At 37.6% G+C, this 18,790-nt stretch overlaps 1 protein-coding gene across 9 annotated transcripts in view; it reads left to right on the top strand.

The window, feature by feature from the left end:
- IL1RAP (interleukin 1 receptor accessory protein) overlaps nucleotides 1-18,790 on the top strand; it is a 128,230-nt gene that overhangs the window by 35,546 nt on the left and 73,894 nt on the right. For all 9 annotated transcript variants that reach the window (XM_033130919.1, XM_033130902.1, XM_033130850.1 and 6 more), the window contains one exon: nucleotides 14,322-14,394. In XM_033130919.1, the coding sequence (XP_032986810.1) occupies nucleotides 14,331-14,394 (64 nt within the window). In that variant the 5' untranslated portion in view covers nucleotides 14,322-14,330. The remainder of the gene's footprint in view (nucleotides 1-14,321; nucleotides 14,395-18,790) is intronic.

Here is an 18,790-nt window from a genome sequence, read left to right as displayed (position 1 = left end):
TGTATACCTTTCTTTGGCACCTCCGGTGTATATATAAATATTTAGTATATGTTTTGCCCCCCTGCTTAATTTTTCAAAGCATTTTAAAACCTCATTATTAAGCACAGCTTGAGAACCTCTCTGTGAGGGTACTCTTATTATCTAAGTAGTTGTATGGTGAAGCTAAAACACACTTGCTGAAAGAGGGTCACTTCAGTCTTTAGTTTATGGATCACTAGATAATAGCACTATAGAATTCCAGCTTATTCTCATTCTGGTGAAAAGCCGATTGATTGCATGCTTTTACTTTATTTGCAGTAAAGTCACCAAAAGTCAAATGCATATGTAAAGAGCTGTGGCCAGAAACCCCCACCCTCTCCCTCCATCCAGAATGATCTGGCGGACTGAGGTCACATCCCAGACTATGGGACTGGTGGGTGCACACTGCCATCTGTCAGGATGATCATGGTGTCCAAAAATCAGTGAAAGAAGCCATAGAATTTTCTCAACAGGAACACAGACCCACACAGACCTCCTCAGTGTTAGTTCATAAGGGGATTTTCTTTAACACTTTAGATACAGAGAGATGATATTTCCTTTAAAGCTCTCTAGTTTGGGCTTACGTGGTTCCCAGGAAGACTTAGAAGATTATCTTTGCATTTTGGGGACAAGATTGGGGTTGCGGATGGGGATGAGGAGGAAGCCTCATGGGCCATGTTCTCCAGCAGACAAAATGACTGAAGTTGGAGGCTGTCCTGAAGCCCCTGCGCTTTCTCATAATTGGCACCGTGTCAGTCCGGTACATGGTAAGACTTCTGTGAAAGTTCAACTTTAACTCTTCTTAAATAAATAAAGCTAGTTGTGCAAACAGAGGCACCAAGGCAATGAAGTGCTTGGGCAAAGTCACACAGCCAGTTAAGGCGAGAGTCAGTATAGGACCCCGACTCAGCCCCGTTTCTCTGTGTAATTGAGAAAGAGGAACCTCTGGGTGCTGCACGGTCTGAGTAGCTGAAGCTACTGAAGCTTCCAAGTCCCTGAACAGGAGGGCAGGTGAAATCTAGTCTGATGGATGTTCCCTAGCAAGCCAATCATTTTACCTGACAGAAGTCGGGGGGGCTGACATTGGGATGTGATCTTGTGAAAAGATAGCTGACTGTGTTGTGAGACCAGGGGTGCCTTAGATCCATTCCAGTCTAATTTCTGAAGACAGGTTCGCTTTTTAGGCATCTTGAGAAGGCACAGAGCTCACCGTGACATCTGTTCAAACCCATCCCTGGAGGCCACTGCATCCTTTGGGTGGACTGTAGCCCTGCTGAAGAATCTAGTGTACGTGCGAAAACCTGTGTAAAATAAAGTGTCGGCATCTTATATTTGCATCACTCTTCACCATTTATGAAGGCTTTTTCATAAATATTATCCAATTTGATCTTTAAAGCAGTTCATGAAGTTGATATTTGTTATCCTATTTTATTGGTGAGGATACCAGGATCCACAGGGGTTGAGTAAATTATCTAAGGGCACACAGTTAAAGAGTGACCAACAGCAAACTAAACAGAAGTGGACTGTGTCCTCGGAGGATGTTCTTTCTGCCACCCAGCACTTGCCCTATAAGTATTTGTGCTTATTGTATAAACGCATTGGGCTATGTACTGTAGACACAAACTTGGAGTCCTCGTCCAAAAAGCGAGATGAAAAGAGGAAAACCTAAATAACACAGATCAGGACAGACATTTCTTAGCACTTTAAGGGAGATGAAGATAGCTGCCCAGAGTTTTTAGAAAAGGCATGTTTTACTTCCAGCCAGCAGCAGGGTAAGAGAGAACCAGGAAAGGCTGCAGAGGGGTGTTGACACTGCAGGAAAGCCAGTTTAGTCTTAAGTGGAATCGGGTGATTTTGAAAAGCATCTGTATCTTCTGGATTGAGGATTGATCTGGGAATTAGGGTTTGGGTTCCTTCTCCTCTAATTAGAGCTTTCACTATCAATATCAGTATTTCCATTGAAACCCTAAGAGGTTTAATGCATAAAAAAAGGAGTTCGTGGTCAAATAACTATGGTTAATGTGGTGTTAAAACAAACGAACCACAACATTTACTTGGTAGATTACCGGAGCTTTTATAATGCTAATGTGTACTGTGACTCTCCAAGAAAGATATGGGACATGTTATTTTTCAAAATCAATTTGGCCACTTAGTCCTTTGACAGAGTGCTTACTATGCAATATGATAGTTTTCATCACGTACTTTGGCGTGATTGTGTTGTACTTGATCATTTATTTGTTCTCTTCACTACTTTTTTAAAAAATTTTTTTCTTTTGTGTTTGTAAGTCTGATTATGCTCCCAAACTGTGTGATCTATGATTATAAGAAACGTTGTGTTTATTTCTCTACACTGCAGTTTCTATTAAAGTATATGAAAGAGGGGCTCAATAAATACTTGATTTGAACAAAATTCAATTCTGTAGATGCAGGAGTGAGAGTCTACCGTCCTTACGGAGAAATCTATGAAAACTTGGCCGCAGTTTTGTTGCCTGTGGCCTCTCTAACAGTGTGCTGATAGTGTCTTTCTCTTGGGAGCCTCACAGCCAGGATCGTGATCTTCAGACCATCCCTTTGAATTAGAGAGGTTATTAGTGTCAATGTCATTATATGAAATTTAAGAGGAGAAAACCTCGGATGGCTAAGAAGCTTTTCTATGCTGGGGAAAGTAATGAATTTCCTAACCTGGAGGTGACTACATCTTAGTCTACAAGGTGATAGGACTGTTTTCTGTCTTTGCTGGTTATAATACCACCCAATTTCCTACCTGAACCTCGTATGACATCCCATTTCCCCAGTGAGCTACTTCTCCCTCTTCTATACTCTCACACACCTCTGCGGCAGCACTGCTCTTGCATCTGGACTGCCGGCTCCATGAGGACATGGACACTTTCCTTCCCTCCTTTTCTCTTCGATGTTGTCCAGAGCTTGATACATATGTGTTGTGTGAATGAGAAGAAATGCGAAGTATACGAGTATTCATCACAAATATTGTTACCCCTCTCCTCAGCCTTGAAGTTCCCTGACATGACACCTTGTCACATTCGTGTTGGATTTGAAGCTGCTTTTTTGATTTAAAAGGTTGTACATAATGTTATCCTGTGCCTTTTTCTAACCCTTCCCTGTTGTTTTAAACTACCCTTTAACTTCAATTAAGCAAAAGTTTTTCCATATTTTTTTTACACAAGCATAACATATTAACAGTAAAGTACATCAATGGTAACTGTACAGATTGATTGATTTTTGTAAATACATCATGATGTAATCGTCATCTGACTAAGAAATAGAACTTAGAAGCCTCACTCTTGCGCCTCGCTGTCAGTATTGCCAAAGGTAAGCCAGAAATTAAATTAAGTTGTAAATCAAGCACCCCTTCAGATTCTTTCAAATTTAAACAAACAAACAAAAACCCCCCTTATTCCATAATGAAACCAATGTGATAACACTTTATATTAGTATAACACTTTATAATTACAAAGTTTCCTTCTATGTGTCACATCATTTGATATCCGACAACCACCCGATGGGATAGTTAGGACAGAGGTTTTTACTTCCACTAAAAGCTGAGGTATTTGAGAATTCTGGAAGGAAAACCTTCTGGACCATAATTTTTCTAAGTTCAAATTTCATTGTCTCAAATGGGTACTAGACTTATCAGGGTGAGGACTTCATAACGTATATAAATGTCTAATCACTATGTTGTACACCTGAAACTGATATAATATTGTATATCAACTGTAATTGAAAAATAAATTTTTAAAAATTTTCACTGTAGAGCACATCATAACAATCTTGTCTTTTTTGTACATTACAGAGGCAAGACGTGCAACTGTGACCGTCTTCTCTGAAATATTTGGGGAGCAGAGCAATAAAGTTGGAACTAGTATGTGCAAAGTGTAGGACATGGCAAGTTTTGCCCAATGGTCAGTGGTCAACTTGAACCAAATAACTTGGGCTCTTTTTTGTCAATAAATTCATTGTAGCTCACATTTGTCTGCTGCTCCACAGTTTCTCAGGTGATTCACATATATTATCTCATTTAATAAGAGCTAATGATAACAAGTATTTATTGAGGGATGCTTATGTTCCTGGACAGTAGTGCTAATCAGTCTATAGGAACTATCAAGGACAGTCCTCCCAAATAACTGATGAAGTGGGTATTAGTTCCTATCAACCCCATGAAAAACCCCTCCCTTGAAGTCCCTAAGTACAGAATACTTAATCATCAAATTGTCCACCCACTAAGGAAAGGGTACAGTGAGACACTCTTGTTCTCACTGAGAAGTGTCCATGAATGCCTAGCATGTTAATCTTAAATTAGGCATTAACATATTGACCAGGTTATAACTTGAGCTAACTGGTTGCTGTGAATATTCTTCTCCTCATCTCTGAGGCTGTCTGAGATCAAACAGTCAAGCTTAAAACTCCAAGTTCAGTTTTCTTTCGCCTTCATCCCACTGAATACCTAGTTCTAGTTCTCTCTTGTGAAAGAGGAGGCTTAATGTTATTTCTTCCCTCACCTCACAGAGCATGTTCCTATTCAGGATATTAAGGGATGAAAGTAAATCAATCTGCTCACATCCTATTCCAAGCTCCTAAAGAGGGCAGGTGGTATATTATGTTATATATGTCTTCTCAGAGTTCCAAACACTTTGAAGCTATTTAGTAAGAAAGGGGAAGAGGTATCTAAGAGGAGTGTGCTAATGTTTTTTGGTATGAACTTTGACTCTGCTGTTTTATCAAGATTAGCAACACTGGCTTGATAGGCTGAAAGTTGGGACAGTTCATTGATCTCTCTATGTGTCTGTACTGCTAGACTTTTCTGGAACATTCAGTACTTAACAACAGGGCTATGTTATTTTCAAAGTAAATGTTGAAAATAGAAACCCTATTTTGGTTAAAACAGCTTTCATTTATTTAGACTGTGTAAAAGGGCTCACAAATCATTTGTGGAGCTTTTTAAAAAAGAAAAATTATACCACTTTAAAAATATTTTTAATTAACATACAATAAAATGGGCTTTATTTTTGAAATCCAGCTTTATGAGTAGTAACTCTTATATAGACTCATTTAGTCACTGCCCCAATTAAGATACAGAACTGTCCTGTCCCCCAAATGACTCCCTAGTGTTATATCTTTAGAGTATACCCTCCTACTATTAGGTTGGTGCAGAAGTAAATGTGGTTTTTGGACCGTGAATTTTTAATCATTATAACGAGGCTCAAACACATCTTTATTAATCAAAATATGAACCATTACAATCAACACATCTTTGCCAATGAGAAATAAGTTTATTCCTGTAGCATAAAAATCTGTGCTTCAGGATTCGATGAGCTCTTGAAAAGTATATTCTGCATCCTGCTGGTTGTGGAAGTGTTTTCCCTGCAAAAAGTTGTTGAGATGCTTGAAGAAATGATAGTCAGTTGGAGAGAAGTCAGGTGAATATGGTGGATGAAGCAAAACTTTGTAGCACAATTCGTTTAACTTTTGAAGCATTGGTTGTGCGATGTACAGTCAGGTGTTGTCGTGCAGAAGAATTGGGCCCTTTCTGTTGTCCAAAGCTGGCTGTAGGTGTTGCAGTTTTTGGTGCATCTTATCGATTTGCTAAACATACTTCTCAGATGTAATGGTTTTGCCAGGATTCAGAAAGCTGTAGTGGATCAGACTGGCAGCAGACCACCAAACAGTGACCATGACCCTTTTTTTTGGTGCAAATTTGGCTTTGAGAAGTGCTTTGGAGCTTCTTCTCGGTCCAACCACTGAGCTGGTCATCGCCGGTTGTCCTATAAAATCCACTTTTTATCGCACATCACAAACCGAACAAGAAATGGTTCGTTGCTGTTGAGTAGAATAAGAGAAGACGAGACTTCAAAACGATGATTTTTTTTGAGTTTCACTCAGCTCATGAGACACCCACTTATCGAGCTTTTTCACTTTTCGAATTTGCTTCAAATGCTGAACAACCATAGAATGGTCGACATTGAGTTTTTCGGCAACTCCACCTGTAGTTGTAAGAGGATCAGCTTTGATAATTGCCCTCAATTGGTCATTGTCAACTTCTGATGGCCGGACACTATGCTTCTCATCTTCAAGGCTCTCATCTCCTTTGCAAAACCTCTTGAACTACCACTGCTCTATACGTTCCTTAGCAGTTCCTGGGCCAAATGCGTTGTTGATGTTGCGAGTTGTCTCCACTGCTTTATTACCCATTCTGAGCTCAAATAAGAAAAGAGCTCAAATTTGCTTTTTGTCTAACATAATTTCCATAGTCTAAAATACATATAAAATTAACAGCAAGTAATAAGTCTTTAGCAAAAAGACAGAAAATGAGAAATGTGCATTAAAATGATGTATAACATAACCACATTTATTTAAGAATGTGTTCCAATGTCAAAGGCAAATTTCAACAATGCAAAACCCACAATCACATTTGCACCAACCTAATATCTCTAGCCCCTGATCTATTCTCTGTCACTCTAATTTTGTCTTTTGGGAATGTCATTTAAATGGAACTGGACAGTTATTAACCTACTGAGATGGGCTTTTTTCACTTAGCATAATGCTTTTGAGATTCATCCAAGTTGTTATCAACAGCTCATTGCTTTGTATTGCTGAAAAGTAGTCTATTTTTTGGATGTCCCAGAGTTTGTTTATCCATTTGCCTGTTGAAGAGCATTTGAGTTGTTTCCAGTTTGGGGCAATTAATAACACAGCTGCTGTAAACATTTATACATAGGTTTTTGTGTGAACATAAGTTTCCACTTCTTTTGGGTAAATACCTAGGAGTGGGATTGCTAGATCCTAAAAGAAGAATATGTTTAACTTGATAAGAAACTGCTAAGTTGTTTTCCAAAGAGGCCGTGTACCATTTTGTAGTCCCAGCAGTTGTTCTGTATTCTCTTTAGCACGTGGTATTGTCAATGTTTCTTACTTTAGTTATCCTGAAAGGTGTGTAGTAGTATCTAATTTTGTGGTTTTAATCTTTGTTTCCCTATGGCTAATAATGTTGAACATCATTTCATGTGTTAATTTACTTTCTGAATACAGTCAGTGCCCCCTTATCTGCAAGAGGATATGTTCCAAGACCCCCAGAAGATACCCAAAATCATGGATAGTACTGAACCCTACATATATTTTTTTTCCTATATGTACATACATTTTCATTTAAAAGAAGCACTTTAGGCTTCTCTTTGGCATATCTGAATTGCCAGCATCACTACTCTTGTGCTTTGAGGCCATTAGTAAATAAAACAAGGGTTATCTGAACACAAGCACTGAGATACCATGACAGTCGATCTGATAACCAAGATGGCTACTCAGTGACAGATGGGCAGGTAGCATATACAGTGTGGATACTCTGGACAAAGGGACGATTCACGTCACAGGCCGGATGGAGTGGGACTGTGAGAGATTTCATTATGCTACTCAGAATGGTATACAATTTAAAACTTATGAATTGTTTATTTCTGGAATTTCCCATTTAATATTTTTGAACCACTCTTGACTTCGGGTGACTAAAACCATGGAAGTAAAACCACAGGTGAGGGGGAACTACTGTATCCTATTTGGTAAAGTATCTCTAAGATTTTTGACATTTTAAAATTGGGTTGTTTGTCGTGTGATTCCTACAAATTCATTGTTCTTTTTCAAAATGGTTTTCAATATTTAAGGCATTTTCTTTCCATATAAATTTTATGATCAGTTTGTCTAAATTTATAAACAAATCTTGGTAGGATTTTCGATTGGAATTTCATTAAATCTGTCAGTTAATTTGGAAGAGAATTGACATCTTTTCTACATGGAGTCTTTCAGTCCATGAATATGGTATGTCTTTTGTATTATTTTTTATTATTACTGTAATAAATTACCAGACACTTAGTAGCTTAAAACAATATTTATTATGTCACAGTTTCTGTGAGTCAGAAGACCAGATACAGTGTGGCATATCTGGTTCTCTGCTTTGGGTCTTACAGGCTAAAATTAAAGTGTCAGTAAGGCTGTGTTCCTTTTGGAAGCGCTGGAGAAGAATACACCTCAAAGTTATTGGCAGAATTTCATTTCCTTTGGCTAGGCCTGAGGTTCCCATTTCCTCACTGGCTGTCGGACGGAAGTCTCTCTCAGCTCTCCAAAGCCACCTACATTCATTGACATACTGCTACATTTGTCTTTAAATGTCAAAGGCCTGTTGAGTTCTTGCCCTGCATTTCTGATTTATTCTTATGCTGCATCTCTCTGACTTTAACCAGAGAAAGTTATCTGCTTTTAAGGGCTCACGTGACAGATTGGGCTCGCCTGAGTAATCTAGTATAATCTCCCTTTTTTAAGGTTCATAACTTGAATTATATTTGTCAAGTTCCTTTTGCTAAGTAAGGTAACATAACAGGTTCCAGGGATTTAGGGCATAGGGCCACTCAGCCAACCACATACTTCCATTTATTTAGGTCTTCTTTGATTTCTTTCATCAACATTTTACAAATTTCAGCATACAAATCTTATACATGTTTGGTTAGATTTTTAGCTAAAAGCATTTCATTTTTTCTTTTAGTTATTGTAACCAATCTTAAAAAAAAAAGTTTCCCATTTTTCATTGCTAGTGTACAACAATATGTTTAATTTTTTTGTGTGTTGACTACATATTTGATGACCTTACTTATTTAGTCCTATTTTTAATAGCTTCCTTAGAATTTTTTATGTTCAAAATTATGTGATCTATGAATAGCTTTATTGCCCTGATTAAGGCTTCCAGTATGCTGTTGAATAGTACTAAGAATGAATACCCTTGCCTTGCTACTGACCTTAGTGGAAAAGCATTCAGCCTTTCATCGTATGATACGATGTTAGCTGTTAGGTTTTTTGTAGATGCTCTTTATTGGTTTGAGGAAATTCCCTTCTATTTTTAGTTTGCTGAGAGTTTTTATTATGAATGGATGTTGAATTTTGTCAAATGCTCTTCCTGGGTCAATTGATATGATCATATGGTTTCTCTTCCTTAAAGTTTTCAAATAGTGAAATCAGCCTTGCTTTCTGGGATAACCTCTGCTTGGGATGTCTCTAGCTTGTGTGTGTGTGTGTGTGTGTGTGTGTGTGTGTGTGTGTGTGTGTGTGTGCTGTCTATGGCAGTTTTTAGAATCAGAGTAATGTTGTCTCATAAAATGAATTGGTAATTGTTTTGTCCTCTTCTATTTTCTGGAAGAGAGTATGTAGAATTGATGTTTTTATTTTTAAAATGTTTGATAGAATTCACCAGTGGAACTATCTGGAGCTTGGGAATTTCTTTTTTGGGAAGTTTCTAACTGCAAATTTAATTTTTTTTTCAAGAATAATAAGACCAATCAAATTGTCCATCTTATTTTGGTTGAGCTTTGGTAGCTTCTAGTTTTTAAAATGTTGGTTCATTTCACCTAAATTGTGGAATTTATGTGCCTAAAATTTTTAGTATTGCCTTATTACCATTTTAATACCTGTGTGATCAGAGGTGATGTACCCTCTTTCATTCATGATATTATTGATATGTGCATTTTTTTTCCTTCTTCGTTCACCTGGCTAGAGGTTTAGCAATTTTATCGTTCCTTTCCAAAGTACCAACTTTTCATTTTTTTTTTCCTTTAGATTTTGTCTGTTTTAAAATTTTTTATTTCTACCCTTCATTATTTTCTTCATTTTGCTTGGTTTGCTTGTTTCTTTGTCTTTTTCTAAATTCTTAAGGATGAAGATTAGATTATAGACTTAAGGTCTCCTTTTCTAGCATAAGTCTTTAATGCTACAAATTATCTTGTGTATCCCAAATATTTTAGTATGGTGTGTTTTCATTATTGTTTAGTTCAAAATATTTTCTAATTTCCCTTGACACTTTCTTTTTGACCCATGGATTATTTAGTAGTATATTGCTTAATTTCTAAATGTTTGGAGATTTTCCTGTTATTTTTCCTTTATTGATTTCTAGTTTAATTCTATAGTTAGAGAATACACTTTTAATTCTTTTAAATGTGTTGAGGTGTCATGTATGGTGCATGATATTGCTTATCTTGGTGAATGTTCTATGTGCACTTGAAAATAATGTGCAATTATATGCTTTTTAGAATCCTCAAATAGTTGTGCCATACATTCTGCCCAGTTTTATAGCTGCATTTTTTTGAGAAAGACAGGATGTTTACTTCATTTTACCCAGAATCAGATCCTGTCATGTCACTTTGCCAAAACTTTTGTTTACGGATAAATATTGGATTCTGAAATATTCTGCACAAGGATACTATTTTTGGTTCAAAAAACTAGATAAGAATTGGTGATGAAATTAATATCTTAGTAAATACTATTTCCTTTTCTAATGGGATAATTAGTAATTGGTCGTATGTCATTCAAAGGCTTGTTTGTCGTAGGTGTACAAGACCTGCTCAAACTTCATCAGTAAGTTAGAGAAGGGAAAAAGAAGGCTGTGGATGGGATCAGTACTCAAGGATGTGATGTGGCTGCAGGGCCGACCTCACCTGGGGATGACCATGTGGTGTCTTGGTGTTAATGACCGCGTTTTCAGTGGGCAGGTCACAGCAAAGGACATCTGTTGACCAAGAATGAAGCAGGTGATAGCAGCTTCATGGTTACAGGAGGCTTATCCAGCCTGGAGCAAGACTTACAGGGTACAAGATGCAGTCTCCTGGGAAAGAGTGCTGACAAACACCAGGTTGAAAGCCCGAGACCCAACCAGGCTAATGGGCTTCAAAGAGTAGCTGTGATCTGAGTATGGAGCTATATGTGAAATCAGGAAACTGAGGAAGAAATCTAGTCCTGTGGCCTGGTGAAATGCTGCTGGGTGGAAGGAAGGCTAAACAAATGGTAAATCAGAAAAATGACAGTATGTAGGGCTACAAATGTAGTTCTACCTTATTACCCGCTAGCCCAGTGAGAGACTCCATGGTCAGGGCTAACTCAGGCATAAGGAGATCCTGACATTTATTAAGCCTAGAGAACGCAGACAAAAGAAAGATTCATATGCAGGGTTCAATATTAAAGTGCTGAGCACATGTTAACAATCATCATTAACATTGTTGTCGATTACATAGAACTAAGTACAGATTTGAAAGTTCTTGCCAGGTGATATAAGCATCCAAGTTGATATACCAGGAAACAATGTATGAAGTATGGGAGAACTATCAATACCTCAGAGGGAAAGTACGAAAATGATCATATAGTAAATAAAATGGATAATGCAGGGAAGGCTGACTGGAAATTTATTATATGTAGGTTCCAATCCTCTGAAGCAAGGGCGGAGTCTGTTAAACCCCATCACAGTAATCTAAAAGCTAGGTTGTAATTCAGACTATGAGAAGCCATGCGTTATTAAGCAGGTAGGTTCCTTTGCTTTCTGACAGTTTCTCCATCTCTGAAAGTACTCAATGCTCCCTCCCCTCAAGAAACAAGAACGGAAGTGTATTACTAGTCCCAAGAATAAAATTCCGAGGCAGAATGCAAGTCGATGTTAAATGAACCTGCCTTCTTGGAGAGGTCACAGGCTAGCCAGCTGCCTCCCACTAACCTTGGTTAGTCTGTGTAAACCAGTCTACACATACAAATTTTTTTTTCATGCTTATTTCTCATTCATCACAGGGCAGGATTTGTGTTTGCACACAGGTTATCTTTAGATTAGCTTTACCTTGGTGACCTGACTCTTTGCTGCCTCTGGCATAATCCAGTTACTCATGAGAATATCAATTATGGTCCTCAATCACACTAATTAGAATGTCTTCTAAGTGTTGCTTTAGGAATAGTATTGGGCCTAAAAGTACTGTGCCCTGAATTAGCAATGAAATATCTAGTTGTTCTCTACCGACAAGGTTTAATGCAGAATTATTAATTGCTTTTATTAATGATGTGGATGAGGACATAAGTGGCATACTGAGCAAGGTTATGGATGACACGAAGCTAGGAGGATAACAATTATTGTGTTGATAGACTCAGGAGCAAAAAATGATTTCAAGACAGAATTTGCTGACGATCCATCCAATTTGTGCCTGGAAGAATGATCTCCATCAGGCAGAAGTTGATGATCATATCCCTCCTCTAATCAGAACCTTAGTGATTCCCTATTTGCTGTTTAAATTAAATCCCAAGTTCTTCCTAGCCTGCTATTCACGGCCTTGTTATATTGTGATCCTAACACTCTCTGCTTTCCAACAAAATCTTCTATAGTTCTTTTCCTAATACCCTGTACTTGAGCCAAACTGAATTATTTATAGACTATTTCCTACTTATGGTCCATGTTTTCCCTATTTTTGAGCATTATTCTCCACTGAGCTTCCTTCCCCACACAATTTCCTTCCGCCTCACTTCTAAATTGCCAAACCAGTTCTTGCTCAGTTCAAAAAATACCTCTTCTGATTAGTCACCGTGTTAGCTGGAGTCATCTTTTTCTTTTGCTAATCTTCAACACTTATCTGTTTCTCTCTGACTCTTTTATCATTGTTACTTTGTATTTCAGTTATCTTTTTGTACACATTTTAAATTTCTGCTAGACTCTGCCTAGTGCTAGAACTTCTGTCTGATAAATCTTTGCATATCCGATAGTGTCTCTGCATGCGTATTGTTCATCGTTGATGATGCTGAAGTGGTTTGCATGTGGTTTAACTCCTCTATGAGGGAGAAGTACCTTCAGAGGAGGCCCTATACGTAACTTACCAGAGTCCCCTGCAACATATCATAGTGACTAATAAACAGAAATTGTTCAGTACGTGTTTTACTGAATACATGAATGACTGATGGGGAGAAGAGGTCCCCAAGGTAATGGTATAAGAATTGGAAAGAAATGGTAGTGATAAGAAAGAGACATTTAACCGCTGAGATAAATCAGTTATTTAAGGTAGAATAAATTCACCCATGATTTGTGTAATCAACTTCTTTTAGCACAGTAGTGCTAAAGAAGGAAGATCAATATGAACCAGAGATTTTTGATGATGTGTAGTCGAGAGAGGTAACAGGTGTTGGAAACTTACTTGTGTTGTTCTTTAAAGTGACCACATGCTCTGGTTTGTTTGGACAGTCCCAGGTTATACCTTTTGTTTCAGCGTGACACTCTTAAAAGTGCCCCATGTTAAATTCTGTTATATAGTCACCCTATTTAAGAAATAGCTCTTTGACCATTTTAGACTGGTAGGCCCCTCTGGTTGTGAAATTCGTGGCACAGACTAATGTTTAGGGTAATAGACTTGTAGTTAGGCATATGTGGATATAAATTCTATCTCTGTCATTTACTAGAAATATGGTCTGGATAAGTTTCCAAGACCTCTGTAAGCATCTTTATAGATGGCTGTTGCATTCAAAACAGGCAGCAGAGATCTTGAGTATAGAATTTCTCAATAATGTCCAGGTTTCAGTGTTTATAACCCTAGAGAGGTTTTATCAGGGGCCAGATATGTCTAGAGTAGCAGGGAAAGAAATATTTCACAGAGTTGTTAAATCGCCAGGCCTTCTGCATTAAAGATCACACAACCAAATGTAAAGCCATGGTTCTTTCTCATGGGCTCTTTCAGCTGGTTATCAGCAGAAAGGCCAAAGATCACAGAAATTGGATTCCAGCCTCATCATTTGTCTTTTCCAGTGAGAAGAGGAGAGTGGGCACAGCAGGGCGCGACGTTTATATATTTCCCTTTACTATAGATTCAGAATGTGATAGGTTGCCAACCACATTTGAATTCAGGATTTCTAGACTTTCTATTCATCATGAAGTAGGAAAAGTGCCTGGATTATAAAATATTTTCAATTGGGAATAAACCAATGGAATGTGAAGAATGTTAAGAAGATTGAACTTATCTGCCAGAAATGTGACTGTCATGAAAAAAATCCGGAGAGTATTTTTTTCCCCCCGGAGAGTATTTTTTAAGTAGGCAGTTATAGTCCAGTGATTAAGGAACAATTCTAAAACCAGGCTGCTGGAGTTTGATCATTACTCTACCACTTTCTACCCAAAGGATCTTGGTTATGTTATTTAAACTTGTCTCAATTTCCTTATCTGTACATACATGTATATATGTGTGTATATATATGTATATATATATACACACATATATATACACACACATATGTATTTTTAAATAATACATATATATACACATATATGTATACATATATGTGTATATATATATATTTATTTATTTATTTAACAAAAAGCCTACCTTATTGGTTGGTTCTGATAGTTAAATTTGTTAATATTGTAAATTTCTTAGAAAAGTTCCTAGTCAGTAGTCAGCGTGCATATGCAATAAATATCATTTAAGTTCTTGAAAGTAATAAGTACTCTCCCTTACCTTTGTATTTAGGTTGACAAGATGGGACTTCTATGGTGTGTAATGAGTCTCTACTTCTATGGGATCCTACAAAGTGATGCCTCAGGTAAGTGAATGGCTTTGGACAATCTAGTGAAATACAAATCATGCATAGGGTAATGTCTCAAGTTGTTTTCTGAAAATGAGCTAAGAGAACATAATATTTATTTCCATTGTCTTCTGTGGTAGCACAGAATCATTGATTTGACAGAATCATAGAATTCTGATAATGGCAGGAACCACTGACATCTCTAGTCTTCATGGGACACAGTGCACTTAGAGCAGTGTTGTGGTGTATAATTAAATATAGGAATTTTCCATCACCTTCACAGCCAAGCCAACTAGAATACTACTTCTTTTCCCTACCTCAGGTCCTATGGGAAAAGAAAAAGATAGTGATGGTAACACACTCTGTTTTCTAAACTTGAGCCAGTGGTGGAGAGGCCTTGGTGATTTGAGACCTTATAAAAACAAACAAATGATGGGTTTCTGTCACACTGCGTATGTAGGAAAGAAAAGACCTGCCATTAAGTTTGTTCTTTCTTTGGGTGTTGCTTCATAAGGGGAGCCAGCCAAAGCCTTTATGGAATTTGAATAGCCAAACTTAATCATCATGGACCTGGATTATATGAAATCACAGTTACAAGGAACTTAAAATTCCATCTATTCAGGTCTCCTCTCATCTCCAGAATTACTGTTCAGAACCATTTTATAGTACCTCTAACTAGTAATTATCTAACTGCAGCCCATTTTGTCTTTGGACTGATCAAATTCTTTGAAAGATTTTAGTACATATAACTGAAATTTGGCTTTTTGTCATTTCCCTACATCTCTTTGGTTCGACTGCTTGATTTAAATAGAAAATACGTAATCCAGTGGTTTTCTAATTTTAATACAAGGAACCTAGGTATTCTAATTTTAAAAAGCTTTCCATGTATAATTCCCCTGAAGACCATGGGCCATACTTTGATTCTCATTATTTTATTTCTTCTTCTATTTGAGAAGCCTTCAGAAATGTGAAAACAATGATTGTATAACCATGACCACGTTCTCTAATATATGCCTTCATCTGTCCGTCACATGGCATGGATTTGTGTCATCCTGATTATCTTTTCTGGGTGGGTTTGCTTTAGTTTTGCTATGTCACTTAAAGCATTTTATTGGAAACCAAACATAGTACTAAAGGCGAGGTATAACTAGGGCAGAGTGGAGCTCAAAGCTGAGAGAAGTAGAGATAACTTCCAATCTTGTTGGCTCCTGGGGTCTTCACAGAGGAAAACATATATTATAACCAAGGCTGATATTCAGCTGGGATGCAGTAGTCTATAGCTCTACTGCCTGTTTAGACAAGCATCTGTCCTCCTCCACTGAGTGTCCCATTTGACTGGTCAGTGCCATGATGTCCTGATTTTTAAATATGCTGAATATAACCCCTGATTATAATTTGTTCTTATTTAATTCTATGCCTGAATGTTATCTGCTTAGAGATAACCATCCTTAACCATCTTAATTAAAATTGCTCTGCCAATCAGTGTTTATCCCTCTATCCTGCTTTAGTTTTCTTCATAACACTTATAATTTCTTTTTTAACACTTATTGTTTCTTGATATTAACTCTTTCTGTCTCCCCTTCCCCCTGCTTCTCCTTTTTTCTTCTCTTTTTTCTTCCCCCAACCCTCTGACTTCCTCTTCTCTTCTTTCCTTCCTTCCTTCCTTCCTTTCTTCCTTTCTTCTTTCCTTCCTTCCTTCTCCTTATTTTCTCTCTCCTCTCTCTCTCTCTCTCTCTCTCTCTCTCTCTCTCTCTCTCTCTCTCTCTCATCTATCTATGGCTATACAATATCTATGTATAGATGTTGATATCTAGATAGATATAGATAATATAGATATATAGATATAGATATGGATATAGATATAGATATAGATGATATAGATATATCTCACCCTTCACATCCATTTTGGCCAAATTGGCCAATATTGTAATGGAACTTGTTTGGATTTATACCAGTAATTTGTCAGTGTAGTTTTATGTGCTGCCTCATCCTGGAAAAGGAAGTGATCGTATTACTCTTTGAAGGAACAGTGAAGTCTTAGAAGTTAGTGGGTGCTGGTGCCTCCCCAGAAGTCCCAGCAGTGTTGCTTATCTTAATGACCTTTACTGTAATCCATCCAAGGAACAGCCCCCCATTCCAAATTCTGTTGGAAAGTGATCTTTCTACCCGGAAACTGTGACTCATAATTCTGCTGGGGAAGCTGACTTCATGAATAAGATAAGTTCTCATACCAGCCCCATTGAGTCACCATGGGAGCAGGAAACATGCTGTAATCCCCCCAGCCCATCTGGCACATATTCATTTGCTTCCTTATGAAAAGGTGTATTGTGTCTGTGTCAGTGATGTACTTCCTAGTTGGAGGGAGAGGAACAAAAAAGGAAGTGTTCCTGACAAAAATAAAAGGGACTACTGGCTCTGGGCTACTAGGAAAAAAGGGATCATTGCATGTGCTAGGGGATCAACCAGCCTCTCCTGGATCAAGGTATTGCCTCTTACAGTGATGTTGATGCCAGCAGACTCTTGGTCTTTCATGAAGCTCTTCCTGTGCTTCAGGTACCCATTTTAATGGAATCACAAGATTAATGTGAAGAATAAAGGAGAAATAGCCTGAAAACCCTAGAGCACTGTAAATGTACATGATAATAGTAAGAGCTTCGTCTTGTTCTGGGCCCTTGGGTGTGGCACTTCCTCTTAAGGGAAACCCCAAATTTAAGAAAGGAACCATAACAACATAAGAACTTTAGTTCCATGCAGTGTGTTTCAAGTGCAGTGAATTGGACTTCAAACCACGCAACTCTGACTTCCAAATACAGCCTTTCTGGTAGCGGCACTATGATTTCCTTATTTGCTCGGGAACATGGGAGCATCATTTTCATCTCAGGTGGTGATAAAGGCAAATAATTAAAAGCAAGCATTTACTTTCTTTTAAGGAACTAAAGCTTGGATAATTATAATAGTGATAATATAATTATAATGTGATAGTTATAGTGGTAATAATAAAGCTCCCTTTGCTAAGAAAACACTTTGCATTTTACGCCTTCTATGTCATTTGACTCTCACATCCAGACCCTGGAGTAATCAGGCTATCATAACCCCCTTTTTTGAATAAGATTAAAAAAAAAAAAAAAGATCAAAGCAGTTAAATGAATTAGCCAAAGTCCCACAGCTAATATTTAGCATAACTGTGACTTCGACTATTTCCTCAGTTCCCAAGTTGCATGCTATTTTTACTAAATAGACTCCCCCTTGGAGTCTACTAGTGTATAAACAATTCAGAAAGAAGATTAAGGTGCAGAGGGATAATAGTTTTTGCTAACTGTTAAAGAACAACTCAGTAATAGGTTTCTGTGCTTTTCAGATAAGGAGTATTTTCACCCCTCAGCCCCCCTTAAGATATTCCTTTTTAAAGAGTAAAATCTCTGTAATGTAAGGTCAAAACTCAGTGTTTCTACTTTTGCTTGTTATAGTATGAAACATTTCCCATACTAAACCCGAAGAAGTTCTCCTTTGCAAGAATTCCAAAAGCAAACTGACATACTTCTCTTGTGGTGTTTCGTTGGCAGCATGTTAGAAAGTCAAACCATTAAAGCTGCCTTTAGAGTAGAAATAAATATTAGGAACTTGTGATTCTAAGTTGGAGAGAGAGTGAGAATGGTACCACATATTATATGGTGAATTTAAAAAATATTGCCATATCAAAATTATTTAGTACACAGACCACATAAAAATGATAGCAATGCATTTTCTTCTCCAAGTGTGCACATACATACAGGTCTTTGAATATAGTTTTTTATTTAAAAGTCAACAAACAGTTGACTGTCTGCCAGGTGTAGGGCTAGGTTTCACATGTTATCATTTACTTCACAGAAAACACTGTGTGGAGGGGGAGGGGAGGAAGCTAGAGATTCTTAGATTCTTACACCTGTTTTGTGGTAGGAAATAAAGAGCCAGGGAGATGCGCTGAGTTAACAGTGCTCGTGTTGGCATGCCTGACAGAGCTGGGATTCCAAGGCTGCCTTGGCTCCAAAAGCAGAGCTCTTTCCTTTATACCACATTGCCTTCCTGCAAGACTTTATTCTGCTAATGAAGGTAAAAATCCCGATTTCTTTTCCATTCTTTATAAGACATTTGCAGAGGGTGGAATTATTCTTTTGGATAATTGAGAATGAATTACACTTTGCAAAATAAATAAGTAAAAACATAGTGGTTTACCAGGAATCAAGAGACATTGGTTTAAGTTATGACTGTCACTTTGTGAGTTGTTGAATGATGTTAAAGAAGATGGCTAATCATTCTGTCACCGTGTCCTTACCTATAAACCAAACCAAACAACCAACCGACAGCAGCAAAGCCCCAACCAATTCTGCCTTGTTGCTTTTTTTATTAAAGAGGATTGTGGATATTATTATACTTC

This window comes from Rhinolophus ferrumequinum, chromosome 2 (genome assembly GCF_004115265.2).
Source record: "Rhinolophus ferrumequinum isolate MPI-CBG mRhiFer1 chromosome 2, mRhiFer1_v1.p, whole genome shotgun sequence".
Lineage (NCBI taxonomy): Eukaryota > Metazoa > Chordata > Mammalia > Chiroptera > Rhinolophidae > Rhinolophus > Rhinolophus ferrumequinum.
Note: the sequence above shows the minus strand (reverse complement) of the source record. Positions and strands in the feature narration are given on the sequence as shown.